A 20,122-nucleotide genomic window follows, 5' to 3' on the forward strand; every position below is an offset into this window, starting at 1 on the left:
AAAAGCGGTAAAATAGCTAGAATAAATGACATAAGTGTTAACTTCTTAAATACGCTAGCAAAAAACTTGGAAAATCTTAGGAGGATATCAAAGGGGATATTAAATACTACAGACCTTTCAGTCTACTACCAATCATATTCAAGATATTCACAAAGATCATCAACAACAGATTAACAAATGCATTAGATGCTGCAAAGCCAAGAGAGCAAGCTGGTTTCACAAGTCGATTTAGTACCATGGATCATATCCATATGCTTCGAGAACTAATGAGTAGAACTAAAGAATATAAAATACCGCCAGCATTAACCTTCATAGATTTCGAGAAGGCTTTGGATTCTATATATCTACCAGAGACGTCCGACAAGGAGACGCAATATCACCAAAGCTCTTCACTGCAACTCTAGAAAATATATTCAGCAAAATGAACTGGCAGAACAAAGACCTATGCATTGAAGAAGAATACCTCAGCCATCTAAGATTTGCAGACAACATCTGATTGCTAATATTCTTGCAGAACTACTGCATTTAGGTCGTAGCTATCAATGAAGTTGGCTTAAAAATGAACTTAACAAAAACAAACGAGCTAGTGGATGTCCAAGATGTAACAAAAAATAACACTGCACAGTAGAAGACTATGTATACCTGGAACAATTAATACATAAATCTGGTTCCTTTCTCCCAGAAATCAACAGAAGAATAAAACTGGCTTGGACATCTTTTGGTAAAAATGCAGTTACATTCAAATCCAAGAGGCTACTCCATCTAAACAAAAAAAAGCATTCGATCGGTGTATATTACCAATCATGGCATAGCTGCGAAACTTGGACACGAATGAAAGAAATAATAGCAAAACTGAAAGTCATTCAAAGGTCAATGGAGCGATGCGAGAGATCGAAAAAGAATAGAATGGATCAGACAGAAAAGCAAGGTCACTGAATCCACAGAATTAAACCTTTAAAATGGCAGTGGGTAGGACATTTAGCGAGAACTGACAATACATGGTTCACTAGAATTACACTGTGGTATCCAAGAAGGGTCAAGAGACCAAGAAGACGTCTAAATGTAAGATGGGGCAATGACATAAGGAAACAAACCGGTACAACGTGGCTCAGAAAAGCGAATATTAGACAATCGTGGATAGAAATGAAGAACGACTATGTAAAGGAGGCTGCACCATAATCGGTAGAATACATTGTAAATGATGATGATAACTGTGTAATACTAGGTACTAGGTTAAAAAAACAGCGTTATTGATAATACTGCGCAGAATAGTAAGAAAACACAAAAAATAGGCGTGTTATACCCAAAAAAAGAAAATAAGAACAAAAATAAGAAAAATTACAAAGAAATAACAATCGAAAAATATACAATTATTGTTACCTCTATCTAAATAGAATACGAAACTAGGTACTAGAAAATCCAGAAGCAAGAAGAATAAGACGACTGCCTATATGCCAATAATATACAAATAGAAACATGTGGACGTGCTTTACCTTTAGTTAATTATTTTTATCAGAAACAATAAAGCAAAAAATCGATACGTATGATAATAAACTGGCTAATAATTAGTATAATCCTAAAAAATCGTATAATCCCGATAAAAACACTCCACTTATTTTCAATAATATAACTTATGTTCACAACACAAAATCACAGTTAATTTCGCCAACGTTGTTAATTCACTAAACACAGAAGCGAATATTTATTCCATACTGTAGTCGTGTGTAAAAACTCAAACCGATAATAATTAGATGTTGAAAAAGTAGCCGAGCAAAAAAGAATCGTTTAGAGACTACAAAGGCGTTCTTGAATACTGCGATCATTTTTCCTGCCTTTATTTTAAGTGGAGACGGTTTATTAATTCAATTAATTTATCTCTTAGGGGTCACAGAACGGAGATTCCCAATAATACAGATAATAATATGAAGATGTTATATACACGAGGAAAATTATTTTTGTCGATTACTATAACATCAAAAAATAAGTTTCATTGCGTGTACCTACAGGGTTTCTCATTATATTTTGACCCCCCACTTATTTTCCTTAATTTCGGGAATACAAAAAAAAATGAAAAAGACAGAAAAGATTTGATTTCACGTTCAAAGCGTCTATGTATCTGTTGATACGTATTTCGACTTAATAAGTCTCATCAGAACAGTTATTCATAGCCGTTCTTAACGTGAAAAATAATCTTCTCTGTCTTATTAGGAAGCAACAATAAAATGGCTTCGTTATGGACGCAATAGCGACATCTGATAGAAAAATCGGTAAGATAGTTTCGAAACAAATTCTATGCAAACAAAGCGTCTATGTATCTGTTGATACGTATTTCGACTTAATAAGTCTCATCAGAACAGTTATTCATAGCCGTTCTTAACGTGAAAAATAATCTTCTCTGTCTTATTAGGAAGCAACAATAAAATGGCTTCGTTATGGACGCAATAGCGACATCTGATAGAAAAATCGGTAAGATAGTTTCGAAACAAATTCAGATTTCTGCTTTAATCTGGAGCCTTCTAAAAATTGCAAGGCATAGCCAGACGTTGATAAAGATGTTAATAGAGACATGGGGAATCTAAAATTTGCATTCCACGACATGTCTATCAACTAAGCAGAAATCCTTAACGAATTTGTTTCTTGTACTCATACAGAGTACATCAACAGATACATAGACGCTTTGAACGTGAAATCAAATCTTTTCTGTCTTTTTCATTTTATTCGGATCTACTCTGTATGAGTACAAGAAACAAATTCGTTAAGGATTTCTGCTTAGTTGACGAGACATGTCGTGGAATGCAAATTTTAGATTCCCCATGTCTCTATTAACATCTTTATCAACGTCTGGCTATGCCTTGCAATTTTTAGAAGGCTCCTGATTAAAGCAGAAATCTGAATTTGTTTCGAAACTATCTTACCGATTTTTACAAAAAAAAAGTTTCAAATAAAAGTTGTATTATTTTATCTGTACCGACCAACAGTGTAGCAACAGACCAAATCTTTTATACAGGGAGTGCCCAATAAAATGCATCTTCAATATTTCAAATGTGACACCCTGTATTTTTTTATGGTTTTCAGTAGCCCTGCATTTCCTGATTACAAATATATAACATAGTGTAGCAGTAGTTTTGTTCTATAATGGCGTATGGTACTACTATACTATAATAAGATAAGAAAAAAATATATTTAGAAAGTCAACAAAATTAATTACTTACAATACTACATTTAAGATTAAAATAGATGCTCAAAGTGCCCTCCATTGTTATCAATGCACAAGTAATATCTTCGTCTCAAATTTTCTAATGCGTCAGATATTGTGTTATGACCATTTAAATTTTCAATTTTCGCGCGAACTTTTGCCGAGATAGTGTTAATATTTGTAATTGAATCAAAATACACTTTTTCTTTTAAAAACCCCTTATAAAAAGCTATCACATGGTGTTAAGTCGGGACTATTTGGTGGCCATGTAATGGTACCCTTCTTGCCGATCCACACATTAAATTGATTATTTAAATGTTCTTGAACGGCTACGACATTATGTGGCGGTGCTCCATCTTGTTGCCATATCATACTATTTAATTGATTTTGTGTATAATTTTGATTTAATAACTCATCCACTTCTGTAATGACTGTCCAAATATGATTCCCCAGTTAATTTATAATCATAAAACAATGGTCCAACTATTTTGTTTTGAAATATTCCGCACCACACATGTATTGATTTTCTTCCTGACTTTTTTGTTTGCTTAATTTTTCTTTTTCTATTATTTTTCTGTTCCCACGAATACCTATTACTTCTATTAAAAATGCCTGAAAAATTTGATTCATCTGTCCATAAAATGTTATAAAAATATAGGATCATTGTTCAAATTTGTAAGCATGTCTTGACAGAACTGTAAACGCTTTCTCTTATGAACATCGGTAAGTTCTTGTACCGGTAATATTTTGTACGGCTTATAGTTGTGCTTTTTTAAAACTCTATGTATCGTCGCACAGCTTTTCTCTAATGCATTAGTAGCATTGTTTAGACTAGTTTCGGAATTTTCTAAAATAAAAATGTTATTATGGATTTAATCTATTATTTAAGTATTTAATTTTTACCTTCAAAGTAAAGCAAAGTATTAAGATCTTCATCATCATTTCCTACGATAGTACGTTTCTTCCGTTCAAACATTTTTTCATTTATGACATGACGATAATTATACAAAAATGTATTTGCAGAAAGAGTCTGTCGATCTGGATAAATCAGCCTATATTCTCTTCTTGTCGCTTGCTTGTTTTTATTATTTTTTACATAAAATGAGAATATATCTACTTTTTCATCTGCAGTATAACCCATTTCGGTATGAGGACTGACAGTTTATAATAAATTAATAATTGTATCATTTTGAAATGTCAGTTGCATAGCCGCCTATAGTTACCCTTTTGTAGTACCATATGCCATTATAGAACAGAACTAATGCTACACAATGTTATATATTGGTAATCAGGAAATGCAGGGCTACTCAAAACTATAAAATAATACAGGGTGTCCCATTTGAAATATTGAAGATGCATTTTATTGGACACTCCCTGTATACAAAATTTGGTCTGTTGCTACATTGTTGGTCGGTACAGATAAAATAATACAACTTTTATTTGAAACTTTTTTTGTATTCCCGAAATTAAGGAAAATAATTGGGGGTCAAAATATAATGAGAAACCCGGTACCTATTTGCCGATCTATGAAAGAATTTTGGTAATTTTTACTACACACTTCTCACATGACCAGTTCTTTTTATCTTCTTCTGGTTCCTATCCGTTTCGGATGTTGGAAATCATATTGGCAATCATGACCTTGCTCGCTGCGGCTCGAAACAGCTCCGTTGAGGTTTTCTTAAACCGTGTTCTTAAATTCCGCAGCCATGATATTCTCCTTCTACCGGGTCCTTAGTCCTTATAGTCCAAGAGAATCTGTACATCGATCGGATAAAAAGCATTATCAATGCAAACGACCCCGGCACTTTTTTTATGTAAAAGTGGTTTCACTTAAATTGGCTGAACTTTGCAAATAGGTAGTTTTGGTCATGCTGATCAAAAGTTATCATTGCGCCAAGACTTTGAAATCAATCTATCAAAGGTTGGAAATCATCATGGCTATGCGGACACTGTTGACTGTCGCTCTAAATAGTTCTGCACTACTGCATTCAAACCATACCCTCAAGTTCTTAAGCCACGATAATCTTTGTCTTCGCTCATTTCGCTTTCCTCGAATTTTGCCTTGCATAATAAGTTGAGTATCTTTGCCATCTCATCACATGGCCTAAGTACTTAAGTTTTCTTCTTTTGATGGTCAATATTATTTCAGCTTTATTTCCTATTCTTTTGGTAACTTCTGCGTGTGACATTCTTTGAGTCCACGATATTCGTAGGATTCTTCTGTAACACCAAAATTCAAAGGCGGCCAACTCATTCAGATGCACTTGTTTTAATGTCCATGCTTCCAAGCCATAAAGAAGAGTAGTGAATACGTAACACCAGAGCATCCTCAGGCGTAGTCCTAACCTTATATCCCGACCAAAAAGAAACTATAAGTTTAACTAATGATGCACGTGCTATTTCGATACGTGCCTTAATTTCTTGGGTTTGGTCTACATTTTAAATTCATCCTTAGTCCGTATACATGACAGCATTCATTAAGGCGTTGCATTACATTCTATAAATCATGTACCTTCTATGATAGATATACCTTCTACTGAATGTGAGAGCATTTCTTTAAATACCCCTTCACTGTAGACATTGAAGAGTAGTGTTGAAAGCACGCAACCCTGGCGGACTCTTCTCTGTATTTTGATATATCGGATTTTCTGGTTGTCATCTCTTACCATGGCAGTTTGATTCCAATATAGATTAGATATCATTTTAATATCACGACTGTCAATATTTTTGCTTTTTGATATAAAAGCTTTTTATGTTCAACCTTATCAAATAACTTTTCAAAATCTACAAAATATAAGTACATATCCTGATTCATGTCTATGCATCTCTGGGTCAGCACATTCAAGCCGATCAAAGCATGTCTTGTGTCCATACCATTTCTAAAGCCAAATTGTGTGTCACTAATTTCATATTCAAGTGTTAACAATTCTGCTGTGTGCTGCACTTCTGCTAACAATTAAGCTTCGTTTCCTGGACTACATGTCTCAAAACGAATATCTACACCGTCGCAATCAAGTCACTGCTGTTAGCAATCAATAGTTTTTCCAAATTAGGGTTAAAAGAAGAAACACCCAAATATAAAAATATGAACCACCACCAATTATAGAGATGAGACAAGTTACAATCTACCATGACAGCTCTATAGGTCTATTATAACTGACCGTAGAGTAACCTACCTAAGAAGCGTGTCATTCATGTAAGAGATAAAATATCAAAGGAAGCATACGTAACGAACAGCAACGCCGTCAATGGACTACTGACGTCACAATGGGCGGGGCTTAGAAAACCCTTCCAAACATTTCTAATTCCTGTGTATTTGTCCCATAAGAAGCTGGAAATATTGGTTTTATTTTTAATTGTTTGAAGAGTAAATAAGGACTTTTAGTGATGAACATTCATTCTGATCGAAGGTAGGAGAGGAGCCGGCCGCAAACAATTATCCTGGTTAAGAAATATTAAAGAATGGACAGGAATACACAATACAGGCGAGCTGTGTCACGCCGCCAAGAACAGAATTCTAGTAATGAGATAGTCACCTACGCACTTTGGTGTATGGCATGTTAAGAAGAAGATTCATTCTGTGCGTTTTGTATTATTTGTTGTTCGTGAATTTGTGAGGTAAGAACATCAAAGTATTAAGATATTTCTCTCAATGTTCATGTTTTAATATTATGTTATTGTTGGATTAAAATTTTAATTATTAACTGTATTTCAAGGTATTTTGTTGTTGTTTATCGGAGTTATTTCAAAATTAATCAAGAAATAATTGAATTTATTTACGAAGTACAAAAATATTAATAAATTATTGTTTTATTCTTCTTTGGGTGCTAATGCTTCTATCCCGCAAAAGACTAAATATATTAGTTTTCTCGTAGTTAAAGTAGTTAATAGTAGTTTTGTCATTACTGAAAAATTCAGTACTGGATATCTTTAACATATGTTTACTAGCCATTATATGCCCAGATCTAAAAAATAATAAAATCAAAAGCTGTTACAACATTCAAAAAACCTTTTTGTCAAACACGCAATTTTATAGAAAGGTTTCCACATAATGTTATGTTTCAACTAAAAGTCCATATTCAGTACTTAAACTATGAGAAAACGTATATATTTAGTCTTTTACAGTATAAAATCACTTGCAACGAAAAAATAATAGAACATTAATTTAAATAGTTTTCAAACTCGTAAATAAATTTAATGATTTATTGATTTATTTTGAAATAATCCTGATAAACACAACAACAAAATACCTTGAGTAAAAGTACCCACAGTAAAAAAAATAATTAAAGTTTTAATCAAACAATAACATAACCTTTGATATTCATACCTCACAAATTCACGAACACCAAATAATATCAATCGGAAAGAATCAATGTTTATAACCAGAAGTCATTAGTTACTATTCAATTAAAAAAAAAAACAATATTTCCCATTTCTTATGAGACAAATGCACAAGAATTAGACATGTTTCGAAAAGTTTTCTAGCCCCCGCCCATTGTGACGTCAGACTTAGGTAGTCCATTCGTAACAGCGACATTCCGTAACATTGACAGTTCGTAACTTATTCGTAACAGTATAATTCGTAAAGTCAAAATTGAATTATTCTGTCATTTTTGTTAACATGGAAACCAACTTAACGAACCAGCACCAGGATACATTTTTAACACTTTTCATATTTCATTGAGAAATATATTTTCAGAATTGAGTCTTAAAATAAATATAATCTACCTGTAACAGGAAATATAATTAAAGTAAACATTGGTGATCTTCTCTAGACTCTTAAAGTTTTCTGAATAATAATTATAAGAAATTTAATATGGCAAATGAACTAACGTATGGTCTTAGTTGGCGTGGAAAACGGACTGATACTAAAATTTCGAGTTTGTTCAAAACCGCGTAACCGAATCTGGACTTGTGCATTGGAAGTGTCGGAACGTTATAATTGCAAGTGAAAAGCAATTGTGCATACAAAAGATGATGATTTCATCCAATACAACGAAGGACATTCACATATTGTAGAACCTTTCGCAGCAGATGCAAGAAAATGGTAAATGAAATGAAGGCAAATATGAAAAAGACCTGGAGGAACATCTAAAATTGTCTATAGTACAAAACTTCTTGAACTAAAAGCGTTATATTACTACTGCCAAAAAGACTTCAATTTCAAGAACACTTCCGCGTGCCAAACAGCGAGAAACAGATGTACCGGCTGCTCCCAATAACATGAATTTTCTACTTCCAGAAAAATACAACAACTTACTATTAAATGACAGTGGATCTCATGATCCTAATAGAATATTAATATTTAGACATGAACAGTAATTACATTTGTTTCTCACGCATAAAAATTGGTTAGCCGATGGAACTTTTAAAGTTGTATTTACCTGAAACATTTTTCCAACTTTATACTACCCACGTTCAACTTGATGACATATGATTTCCTTGTATATTTGTGTTACTGCCAAATAATACTGAAAAGACTTTATTACGTATGTTAAAAACCCGACTACCAAATTTAAATCCCCAATTTTTAGCATATTTGAATTTGAAATGGAAGCAATCAGTGCTGTTCATGCTGAATTTCCGGGAATTTAAATAAAAGGATGCTTTTTTCATTTAAATCAATCGTGATCTGAAAGCTAGAGAAAATTGGTTTAAAAAAATTAATTTTAACGTAGAACATTTTGCAGTTTGCGTTAAGTTGATAACTTCAATATCATTACTCAAACAACTGATGCATATTTACAAGTCGCTAGAATTTTTCCTGAATTTGATGACAAAACTGAGGAGTTTTTGCAGTACTTTGAAAATACCTACATTAGGCGTCGTGAAATAAGTGGTTACGAACCGTGGTTTTACGAGATATCATGGAATCTGATATTAAACACCCGTAACCTCATGCACATCATCACCGAAAAAAAAAACAAATACACCGAACTTCCCGACGAAACAAAGAAGAGGTGGAGCCTCGACAAAGTATCCATTATACCTATCTTAATATCTGCAACGGATGTTATACGAAAATACCTACAAAGAAGCCTTGAGACACTCGTCCTACAGAGCAACGTCTACAAGCTCCTCCAAAAATCAGTCGTTCTGATTACGATCCGCATATTCCGAAGATTATTAGGTCAACAGTAAACGAAAGTGCTTGGTGAAAACTCGTACTTCATTGAAAACACCAGGAGATCCCGAGACACCCGTTAACAAAATTAATAATAGTATTGACATTGTTTTTTTATTAACATTAAAACGTTAAAGAGCTCAATGTGTAATGTTATTTTAAACTTCTATTAGTATTTATACATAAGTTTTATTCCTATGAGAAATATATAAAATGCACGACATGCATCCTCCATATCACCTTATTTTTTTTATCTCAAATGCCATTACATAACGTGAGAATATTACGTAACTAAAAATTCCAAGGTGCTCACGAATAAATTAATTTCAACCTGTTGTCCGTAATCTTATTAAATAAACATAAATTACGCTAAAATCGAAAAATGCTTCGTGTTCCTTCAAAAACGAACAGTCTATAAATAATAATGTCTGTTCAAAGGTACGTCACCTTCAATTCGATGGACTTTGCTGCATAATGTGTATATTTAAGTGTACAGAAAAGTCTATATTTACTGTTTTAATTAACTTCCTTTTTGCTCGATTACTGAAGTAACTGTTGCCAGTTAGAAAAGATTCAATAATACGACAATAATATACTTAATGTGGCGTCACTCAAATACACAATCCAGAAAATTATCTTTGACAGGTCTCTTATATACCTAAACACGGCAGCTAAAATCCAACCTGAACGATAATTGATATGGTGCTAAATATGTGACTCTTAAGAAAGCAGGTTATTAATAATTGTAGTATTTTATACAATATAATAGTATTTGTTAATACGAAAATAGTGTGTTATAGTGTACGTCAAGATGTAGTGTTTTCATTGGCTTGACTTTTAATTTTTTTAACTAAAAACCATCTTCGATGATAGCAAAGGGTCTCAGCACTTGCCGATTAATGCCATAAGGTCTGTACCAAGGACAAACAATCCTAAATATATCGTAAATGAATGTCATGTTCCTTACAAAGCTTAAATACCTCAGAAACATTTTTAATGAAGAAAACTTTCTGTGTTCTTCAGCGACCAACCGATCTTTGAATAGGCCTATTGACATCGAATATGGTAACGCGGAAACCAGTACTGGGCAGCTTGATGAGTCTCAGCATCTCGATGAACCTGAACCGTCATATTATGCCAACCAACCAGGACCTCCCCATACCAACCAACCAGGACCATATCAAACAGGATCATCGCAGGCCAACCTACCAGGATCATCCCATGCCGAAGTTCTGCCTGTCAGTCCTATCGATATAAGACTTCTGCCAAAAGCTGGTCTTCGAAAAAATAAAAAATTAACATCTGCAATTTTGACTAGCACACCTGTCATAGAGAAAATTCGCAATGAAGATTTAAAGACGAAGGGAACAACAAAGTGCAAAGTGCATAAAATAAAGAAAAAAATATTTGATTGAAAACTATTGCCTAAGAAAAATGCAGCGAAAAATAAAGAGGCTGTCAAAAGAAAAAAATTAAGACAGCTCAGGAGAAGAAGAGGAAGATTACTTTGGCTTAGTCTGTATGGGACAGTATAAATGGTCTAGCTTAGTAGGAGGCTGGGTGCAGTGTATGGAATGTAAGAGGTGGGCTCATGTAAAGTGCACCAAAAGATGATCTTTATTATCTTCTTATTTCTTCTTGTATGTAGGCTTTAAAGCCTATTTCTTCTTTAATATTAGCCTCCTAAATTGTTTAAATTGTTGCAAAATCTTTTTCTTGGTCTGCCAATACTTCTTCGTCGATTTGGTGACTTATCTCATGCTATTCGTACTATCCTATCCTCTGCTATTCTACTAATGTGTTCGTTCCACTCCTGTTTCCGTTTTGGCACCCATCCATTTATGTCTTCTATATTGCATGCTATTCTTATGTTTTCGCTTCTCTCCCTACCCAACAGACTTTTCCCTGATATTCGTCGGAGTATTTTCATCTCTGTTGTTTCTAGTAGTCGTCTCGTTTTAGATGTATCAGGTCTTCTCTCCGCCATGTATGTTATTATAGGTCGAATTGCTGCTTTATAGATTCTTATTTTTGTGTCTTGTCTTAAGTGTTTGTTCTTCCAGATTGTGTCATTAAGAGATCCCGCCGCTTTACTTGCTTTTAAGCTTTGTTGTCGTACTTCTTCAACATCTCCGTAACTAGTTATATCTATTCTCAGATATCTAAACCTTGCTTCCTGATTTATTATTTTCCCATCAATTTCGATTTTACATCGTAGTGGGTATTTAGATGTTGTCATAGATTTGGTTTTTTCTGCTGATATTATCATATATTATTGTATTTCTTGGCTTTTGTATTGAAGATATGTGTTAATATTTGGAACCCGTCTTCTGTCTCGGCGATTAATGCGGCGTCGTCTGCATAACATAATATTTGGATTTGTTGGTTCCCCATTCTGTAACCATGACCTTTACGTACTGCTTGTATTATTTCGTCCATTATTATATTAAAGAGAAGTGGGCTTAACGAGTCACCCTGTCTGACTCCGCTTTGTACTGGTATACGCTGTGTGTTAGTTTTCCATTTATCTTTGTATTCGATTATGGATGTAGATGTTTTCGATGGTTTGTATAATATTGATTGGTATGTATCTTTTATACAGTAGGTGTAAGACGTCTTCGACTTGGATGCGATCGAAAGCCTTTGTCAGGTCTATAAAACATAGATATGCTGGTTTATTGTACTCGATGGCCTTTTCTGTGATTTGTCTTAGTACAAATACGGCGTCTACGCAGGATCTTCCGGATCCGAATCCTTGTTGTTCATCTGATAAAGTTGTTAGTTTATTGATTTTGTTGGTTAGGACTTTTGTGGTAAGCGTAAGCGCGTTTCTCCATGCGTCTGGTATCTTGCAGTGCAATATTAGTTTTTGTATAGGTTTTGTCATCTCTAGGGTTATACTTTCTCCTCCGTGTTTTAAAAGCCCGTTGGTTATTCCGTTTGGTCCTGATGACTTTCTATTTTTCAGTGAATTTATGGCTATTTCTACTTCCTGAAAACTGATTTCTATTTCGTATCTTAATTCAAGTACGTTATTGTGTTGATTATTATTTTCCTTTCCTAACAGTTCCGTCAGGTATCTTTCCTATTCGTTTGCTGGTATGTTATTGTATTCCTTCAATTCTGCCATTTCTTTCCGTTGGTTTCTTATGAATCTCCATATTTGTTTTTGTGTACCGTAGAAGTCGCTTTCCATCCTTTTTGTAAATTGTTCCCAGTGTTCATTTTTTGTTCTTCTTACCAACGTATTTTTGTATTCTTCTGATCTTTATTATGTTTGTATAAACGGACAGTCAGAACTAGAAGTAGAATCAGCACAAATTGACGATAGCGATTAAGTTTTGTCTTTTTTTTTACTTTAAAGTCACCAGATGTTTTTTCTACACATTTGTTTCTTGCATATTACATTTATCAAACATTTATGTAACGATACTTAACTATAAAATGAATTTATTATGAAAACTTCGTTATTATTCTCCAACTAAAGTTTATCATATTTAAAAATGTTTACTGTCACAACCTGCCCCAAGCTCGTCACAACTTACCCCATATTGGGGCAAATTGTGACAAGATGTACATATTTTTAAAACTATTTACATACCATAAGGTTTTGCTTAAAACTTGCTATGCCCCCAAATAATGATGATCAAATAAAAATAGTACGAAAAAAATGTTGAACATTATTTTGTCCAAAGTAGCCCCGGTCTACCCTACCAATCTTTTTAAGTAAAAAATCTTTTTAGTATCGTTTTTGAAACATTCTGTTTTGGAAATAACCAGTTTGGAACTAAACCCTGTACGCCTTTACCTGTAATCTTTATAGACTTCCCGTTATTATTCAAATTACACATCATTGTTTAAAAAATACGTGTTAGAATACCTATATCCCGAATATAAAAATGTTATTGTCGCGTGTTGCATACTTGTTTATAATATATACTTTATTTGCCTTAGACACCCATTCAAGGTTTATTATATTCTGCGCTATTATATTCTAAATAATAGAAATAAAAAATTGTTATGTATAACGCAAAACTTAATTTAAATATAAACGATGGAAACTCACCGGATTTGAATACAAGAAAAAAAGTTAAGAAGTATTAAAAATATGTTCTTAACCATAAACACCACCATTATCCCAATCAGGGTTGTTTAATTCTAGCGAAGTAAAGCAAAAAGCCAAAAGTATTTTTTAATCATTATTAAGAGTAGGCATTATACCTATATTGGGAACTGTAGGTACGTGCCCTTATTCTCCCATACTAGTAGAGCCAGAACGGACCAATTTAAATACAAAAATGAATGGACTCGTAAGAAGGGCCTTAAAAACCATCAAATCTAATTCCAAAAAGTATGCCCAACAGGCCAAGAAAGAGCTATCAGTCGCCACAATAGAGAATGATACGTAGCGCATTCTTGCAGAAAACACAGAGCAAGTTAAATTATCTCGACAATGCTTATCAGGAATCAAAGAAGGAAGCCTAGCGACATGGGCAGGGTGCTGACACTAGCAAGATTTATTTATTTATTAACACAATAACCCCAATAATAGTAAAATACAATACAGAAATCTCAGTTAATCATAAATCTACACAGAGATAATAAACTTATCGGAGAACAACTAAAAAGAGAATAGCAAACTTAGAAACATTAACATACTACAATTACTGTTTCTTACAGTCCAGACTTGTCCCCGACAGAGACTTTGTAGCGCGAAATGAAAAAAGCTTTGAGAAAACTTCCTGTCAGGTCCGTCAACGAATTAAAGGAAAAATTGCAAGCCTCGAAGAATTGTGGATGTCATTAAAAATAAAGGGGATGTAACTCCGTGGTAAACTAAATTGGGAAATTCAAAAATGTTGTTCGATGCATTAAAAATTCTAAAATTTACGCTGCGCTTTTATTTTTGTACTCTAAAATTTAATTTTCTTATCAATCTAACGTTGGGCCAACTCATATGGGAAGGGGCCCGTACTCATCGGATGAGAAAACTAATATGACACAGGTTACTAAGCGAACTGCGTCTACCAGACGTACTCCCGATGAGAAAATTACAAAAAAGAGCAAAAAAATTAATAAAGCATTTGTTTATTAGCTTAAAAATTGTACAGTTGTTTAAAAAGATCCCTACGTTCTCCTATTCATCACATGATTTCAATGATTCGACTTTTATTTGACAGCTTTAATACTATTTTATGTATAAAAAAACTTTTTTTCAAAAATTTAGATTGCAAAATTATTTTGCAAAGACTACTTAATAGATTGTGCTGAAATTTTGGATAGTATTTTTTTTATATATTAAGGATTCTCTGGGTAAATGTTCAAAGTTGTACGTGGTTCCTAAATACCTGAAAAAAATTATTGAAAAAACATTGATTTTTGAAGCTTTTTAAATTGTTTTTGCTAATTTTGCAATAATAATTATTATTTTTCAATTTGCAATCAATTTTGTCTTATAGGAAATTTAATTTTAAAACTTTTTTGTCTTAAAATTTATAGCTACCGAGATATAGCAACGAAAAAGAGGAAAAACATTGAATTTTTCTCATTTTTTCACAAATTGTTTAATAAACAATTCAGTCCACCTTTTGATTTGATGTGTACGCATAGTTAAATTATTATTCCTACTAATATTTCAAAGCGATTAAAGCAACAAACTAGGATTATATATGATTTACCCAACCCAAAACAGATATCGCCAGAGGATTCGATCAGGGGGTATTAATTAATCAAAATTAATTTTTTTTAATTACAAATGGAAATACTAAAACTTAAATTTGTGCTTTAATATTATTCTATGGCTTATTAAGATTAATAATATTCATTTACGGGTCTCATAAGACTAAAAACGAGTATAGGTCTAACAGAAAAAAACGCTTAAAGTTCAAAAGGGAAAATTAGTCTTTTTCAATATTGCCAAGAATGATATATTAGTTTTCTAATTTTTCTTAAAAACATAAACATTTCACCAATACCTGTATCAGTGTATCAATTTTATTATTTTGCATCTTGTGCCATGGAGCAATTTAATCATAATTTTAATCAGCTATATTTTCTTTTAGCGTTTTTATTTGCTTCAGATAACCCATTGTATGATTTCGCCGGGTTTAGCCAATGACCACCACAGTTTTGATTTACCACCACAAGTTTTTTTATTCAGAATATTTAGGTAACAAGAATTCTTTAAATTTGTATTATATAATACAATTTATACTGAAAAAAGGTACGTACATACATCAGTACGATGTCGCGAATTAAATTTTTCCTTTGTGCATTTAGAGTCCCAAAATTACAAAAAATATTTAAAAGTGGAAACACATTTCCTGAATATAAGGTCTGCTTTTACGATCACTTCATGTTCAACCAACGATAGGTTTTTACTGTACACTGTACCAAACGACCTATCTGGGTGTAAAACGTGAATTCCGAATTGGTTCGTAAAAAATATATACTCAAATCTCAAAAAATACAGCAAATATATATGAAATAATTTGAAAAAAGCTTTAAAAAATCTAAAATTGTATTCTCATCTAGCTAAACCTACCAGTTTTCCGGACACCATAATTGCTTATTTTTCTTTCCACCCGTGTAAAAAATAACAGACACAAAATCACTAAACCACCGTTGTACCTCACTACTCCCGACTGCCTTGCAACTTGTTAATCGGAAAAATTCGCAAGTAGAAGATTCAAGATCGCCAACATTCAAAAGTATCAACAAGTATGCGGACCGTTGGGAAGACAAAAGGTAAGTGACTAGGCGCAACGTTGCCGGCTGTTGTCTACCACAACGGATTGCATAGCATACGGGTGGGTAATCTTATGGATTATTGCTTAAATATGATAAAAGTTAACAATGCACAAATATGTATAATATATGTCTCATTGAAAATAACTTTATGAATGTAAATTGGTGAGAGTCATAAACAAATTTAAAGGAAACCATTAAAATATATTGCATTGTTAATATATTTATATTATATTAGACTGCGTCTTTCAAGTATATCCTCCATCAAGTATTGGAGAGGCTATGAACTAACTATTCCATTCTATCAAAAACTTCTGGCAACCTGGTTATTTAATACGAGGTCTTATAGTGTTTATGTATTTAATCCATAAATACTTTATGTACCTAACAAATTAAACGATGCGCTAAAACAAGAAAACGACGTAGTCATGCAACGCGTCTTTTATTTCCATATACCCAAGTCGTTGAAATAGCTTTAGACGGCTGCGATTCCTGAGAATTATGGAGTTATTACTTAGGAGTCAAATCTGCAAAATAGGACGAAGGAAACACCGTTATAACAACTTTTTCAATTTTATTACAATCTATAAAAAAATTCTGACCCTGGCAATATCCCACCTAGCCAGTCTTGGCCGAAAATGTATTAACAGAGAGAGTATACCGGATGAGTGGAGGACATCGTTTATCACAACAATACATAAGAAGGGAAGTAAAGATGTATGTGACAATTATCGAAGAATAGCAGAAAAATTTTAAAAGTTTCCTGGGTGGAGAAGATTCGAAACTCCACAATACTAGAACGTCTCAGCAAGACTACTGAGATCATAAAAAGCATCAAGCAAAAAAAGCTGGATTATTTCGGACATGTAATGAGAGGTCCCAAATATAGGTTGCTACAAAATATCATGCAAGGAAAAATACCAGGCAAACGCAGTCCAGGACGAAGAAGAACCTCATGGTTGAAGAACTTGCGAGATTGGTATGGTGTTGATACAAGCATGCTATTTAGGGTGGCAGTGAATAAAATTAAGATAGCTATGATGGTAACCAACGTTCTCAAAGGACATGGTACATGAAGAAGAAGAAGACCTCTACAAGAACAACACTAGTAAACTAAAGAAAGGTCAGGAGGTATCCAAGGGTTTCACTATCGGCAAATGACTCAAACAAGGATGCTGCGTGTCTCCTACTTTGTTTAAGATCTACTCGGAGCAAGCGATGAAGAAGTGGAAAACAAAATGCAAAAACATGGGAATTCATCTCAATGCCGCAATATTGTACACATTGAATTTTGCAGACGAAAAGATAGTGATGGCCCAAGACTATGAAGACCTCGAATATATGACCCGTAAACTTATCGAAGAATACGAACTATGGGGGCTAGAAGTAAATACCAAGAAAACTGAATATATGTGTATTGGGGGAATTCAACAAAATCTAATCTTGGAAGGAATACAGCGAGAAATAAATCACTGTCAAAAATACAAATATTTAGGCATGCAAATAACCAAAGATGGCAAATTAGATGAAGACATTAAACATAGAGATAACCAGGGAAGACAAGCCATTAGGCAATTAAGTGTCCCACAGTGTACTGTGGGACAAAACAATCTCCAAAGAAAATACACAAAATCTATGACAGCATTATAAAAAGCATTTTTACATAAGGAAGTGAGGTATGGCCACTGAAACGAAAAAACTTCAAAGCACTAGAAATGGAATTCTGGAGAAGAGTGGCTGAAAAATAAAGATTAGACAGAGTTAGAAACGAAATAATACGAGAAATTATGGGTGTTAAGCACAATATAACAGAAGACATCAGAATAAATCAACTAAGTTAGTATGGACCCATCCAAAGAACGGATGAACACAGAATACCAAAGAAAGTATTGAACTGGAAATCGGATGGAAGAAGAAAACAAGGTAGACCGAGATTAAGTTGGAGAGAAGGAATCGATAAAGACTTAAAGAAGAGGGGAGTTGAAGAAAACCTTTGGAACGGCCGAGATAAATGGAGACTGAAAATCAGAAGACGGCGTAGAACGTTATAAACTGATTGATTAAAAAAAATTCTATAGCAAGCGATACTGTAGACCAGCGCGAAGCTTCACTTCATGCTATATTTTCTGTATTTTTAAAATTTGAATAAAATTTTTAAAAGTGAATGAAGTAATTTTATTATGTACTTATTTATTATTTTTATTAGATTTTTTATAGATTTTAATAAAACTGAACAAGTTTACATGTTGTATAACAGACTCTTCTAGTTGCGTAAATAGACTCTTCCAACTGTTTACTGTGACTGCGAACCACGAACAGCTGCTTCGTTACGTGGCGATACGTCTGTGACGCTCACCTTAACATTTTACTGTAAAGAAAAAGTAATACAACGCCACTTCAAGATCTTCAGAGCTGTTGTACACGAGTTGGCCTTAAAATTAAGTTTTCCAAAACACAATATATGACCAACATTGTACTGGCCAAAAACATTTTAACAAATGGGACGCAAATTAAACAAGTTTATACCTATAAGTATCTGAGCCACGAGATTCAATTAGAAGGAGACAATCAAACAAAAAAGTTAAACAGGATAATAGGACTAACATGGGCAGCATACGGAAAACTGAGGGAAGTCTTTAGTTCAGATATTCTCATGTGCTTGAAAAGAAAAGTCTTCGATTAATGTGTACTTCCAGTTCTAACGTATGGAGCAGAAGAAGAGCAAAAAGGCTAATGATGATGATCTTCCTGTTACAAATATTGCAACAATATATATTCTGGAAACTAGTGTTGCTCCTTTTCTATGAATGTTTTCGGTATTTCTGTATACGGAATAGTTTTGTTGATTCGTCATCATTTTGAGATCTGATTTGTTAAATGATATTTTCTGTATTTGAGCATGGATCATTGTCAGTTGTATCTCTACCGTTATTTTTATCTATTGACCATTTGAATCCTTTATTGTTCTTATTCTGAATGGACTACCGAAGTGACGACGTAGATTTTATTGACATCTGTCAGTTTCACTTTCCAAACAAACCTTGTTTAGTGTGGATAATTTGTATTTTTCCTTATTTTTTCATTTTTTTTTACAGAATCTTTCCGCTTTTTGCAATATCCAAGTATTCTAATAGTTACTACAACAATTTTACAAGGTTGTGTAAATAATAAAGCATGTTATTTTCTAAAAATAGCAATAAAATGCATGTATCAATAAAGTAAGGTTAGAATTTGTTTAATTTAAACTTTTAAACTATATTTCATAGAAATAGAACACTGAATTATGATGGTATTATCGTAAAAACACTATAGTTAAAAGAAAAAGCAGCAGAGGAAGCAAAATTTTAACTTTATAGAAATTACAAAGTCTCGAGATTGGGCATCTCAACTTTTGTTTGGAAAGAAATAATAACAATATGGCCGCCGTGACATCACACTCCGGCTGCCCATTGAATCCGGTTTTCGTTTAATCTTTATACTTTTTAATGACATAAAACCTGTTTTTCAGTAATGATAAGTACATTTTCATTTTTGCCTATCTCGGCCCCTTCACCACTCTCTTCATCGCTATCCATAAAATTCGTGGTGCATCCCGGTTGAGAAAACTGTCCAATATTTTTTTTCAAATGATTTAAGGACTATATATACCTAGATATTTTATTCTAAATTCTTTTATTGATCTTACACTTGCTACGATTTTGTTATTTTTGTATTCAATTTCTCTTTTACTTACAAATTGATAATTTGTTATTTCTTTTATCATTATTTTCTTATCTCACTGAATAGTCTAAGCTTAGAATCTACAAAACAGTTATTAGACCAGTGGTCACATATGGATGTGAAACGTGGACCCTCTCAACCACTGATGAAAATCAACTGAGAATATTTGAGCGCAAAATACAAAGGAAGATATTTGGACCAACCCAATGCAGCGATGGTTCGTGGAGAATTAAAATGAACCACGAGCTGGATGAACTAATGCAGAGCGCAGATATTGTTAGATTTGTAAAGTCGCAAAGACTAAACTGGCTTGGTCACCTAGAAAGAATGCCAGA

General features: G+C 33.3%; 1 protein-coding gene across 3 annotated transcripts in view; it reads right to left on the reverse strand.

The window, feature by feature from the left end:
* The window catches only part of Moe (moesin), a 162,996-nt gene that overhangs the window by 120,686 nt on the left and 22,188 nt on the right, over positions 1-20,122 (reverse strand). The window contains exon 1 of one of the 3 annotated variants that reach the window (XM_072536826.1): positions 15,865-16,037. The exons of 1 other annotated variant lie outside the window; for it this stretch is intronic. In XM_072536826.1, coding sequence (XP_072392927.1) covers positions 15,865-15,882 — 18 coding nt within the window. In that variant the 5' untranslated portion in view covers positions 15,883-16,037. Of the gene's footprint in view, positions 1-1,493; positions 1,650-15,864; positions 16,038-20,122 lie in introns of those variants that run through there. One more of the 3 variants, XM_072536824.1, reaches the window with a different exon arrangement.

This window comes from Diabrotica undecimpunctata, chromosome 7, assembly GCF_040954645.1.
Source record: "Diabrotica undecimpunctata isolate CICGRU chromosome 7, icDiaUnde3, whole genome shotgun sequence".
In the NCBI taxonomy this organism is placed as follows: Eukaryota; Metazoa; Arthropoda; class Insecta; order Coleoptera; family Chrysomelidae; genus Diabrotica; species Diabrotica undecimpunctata.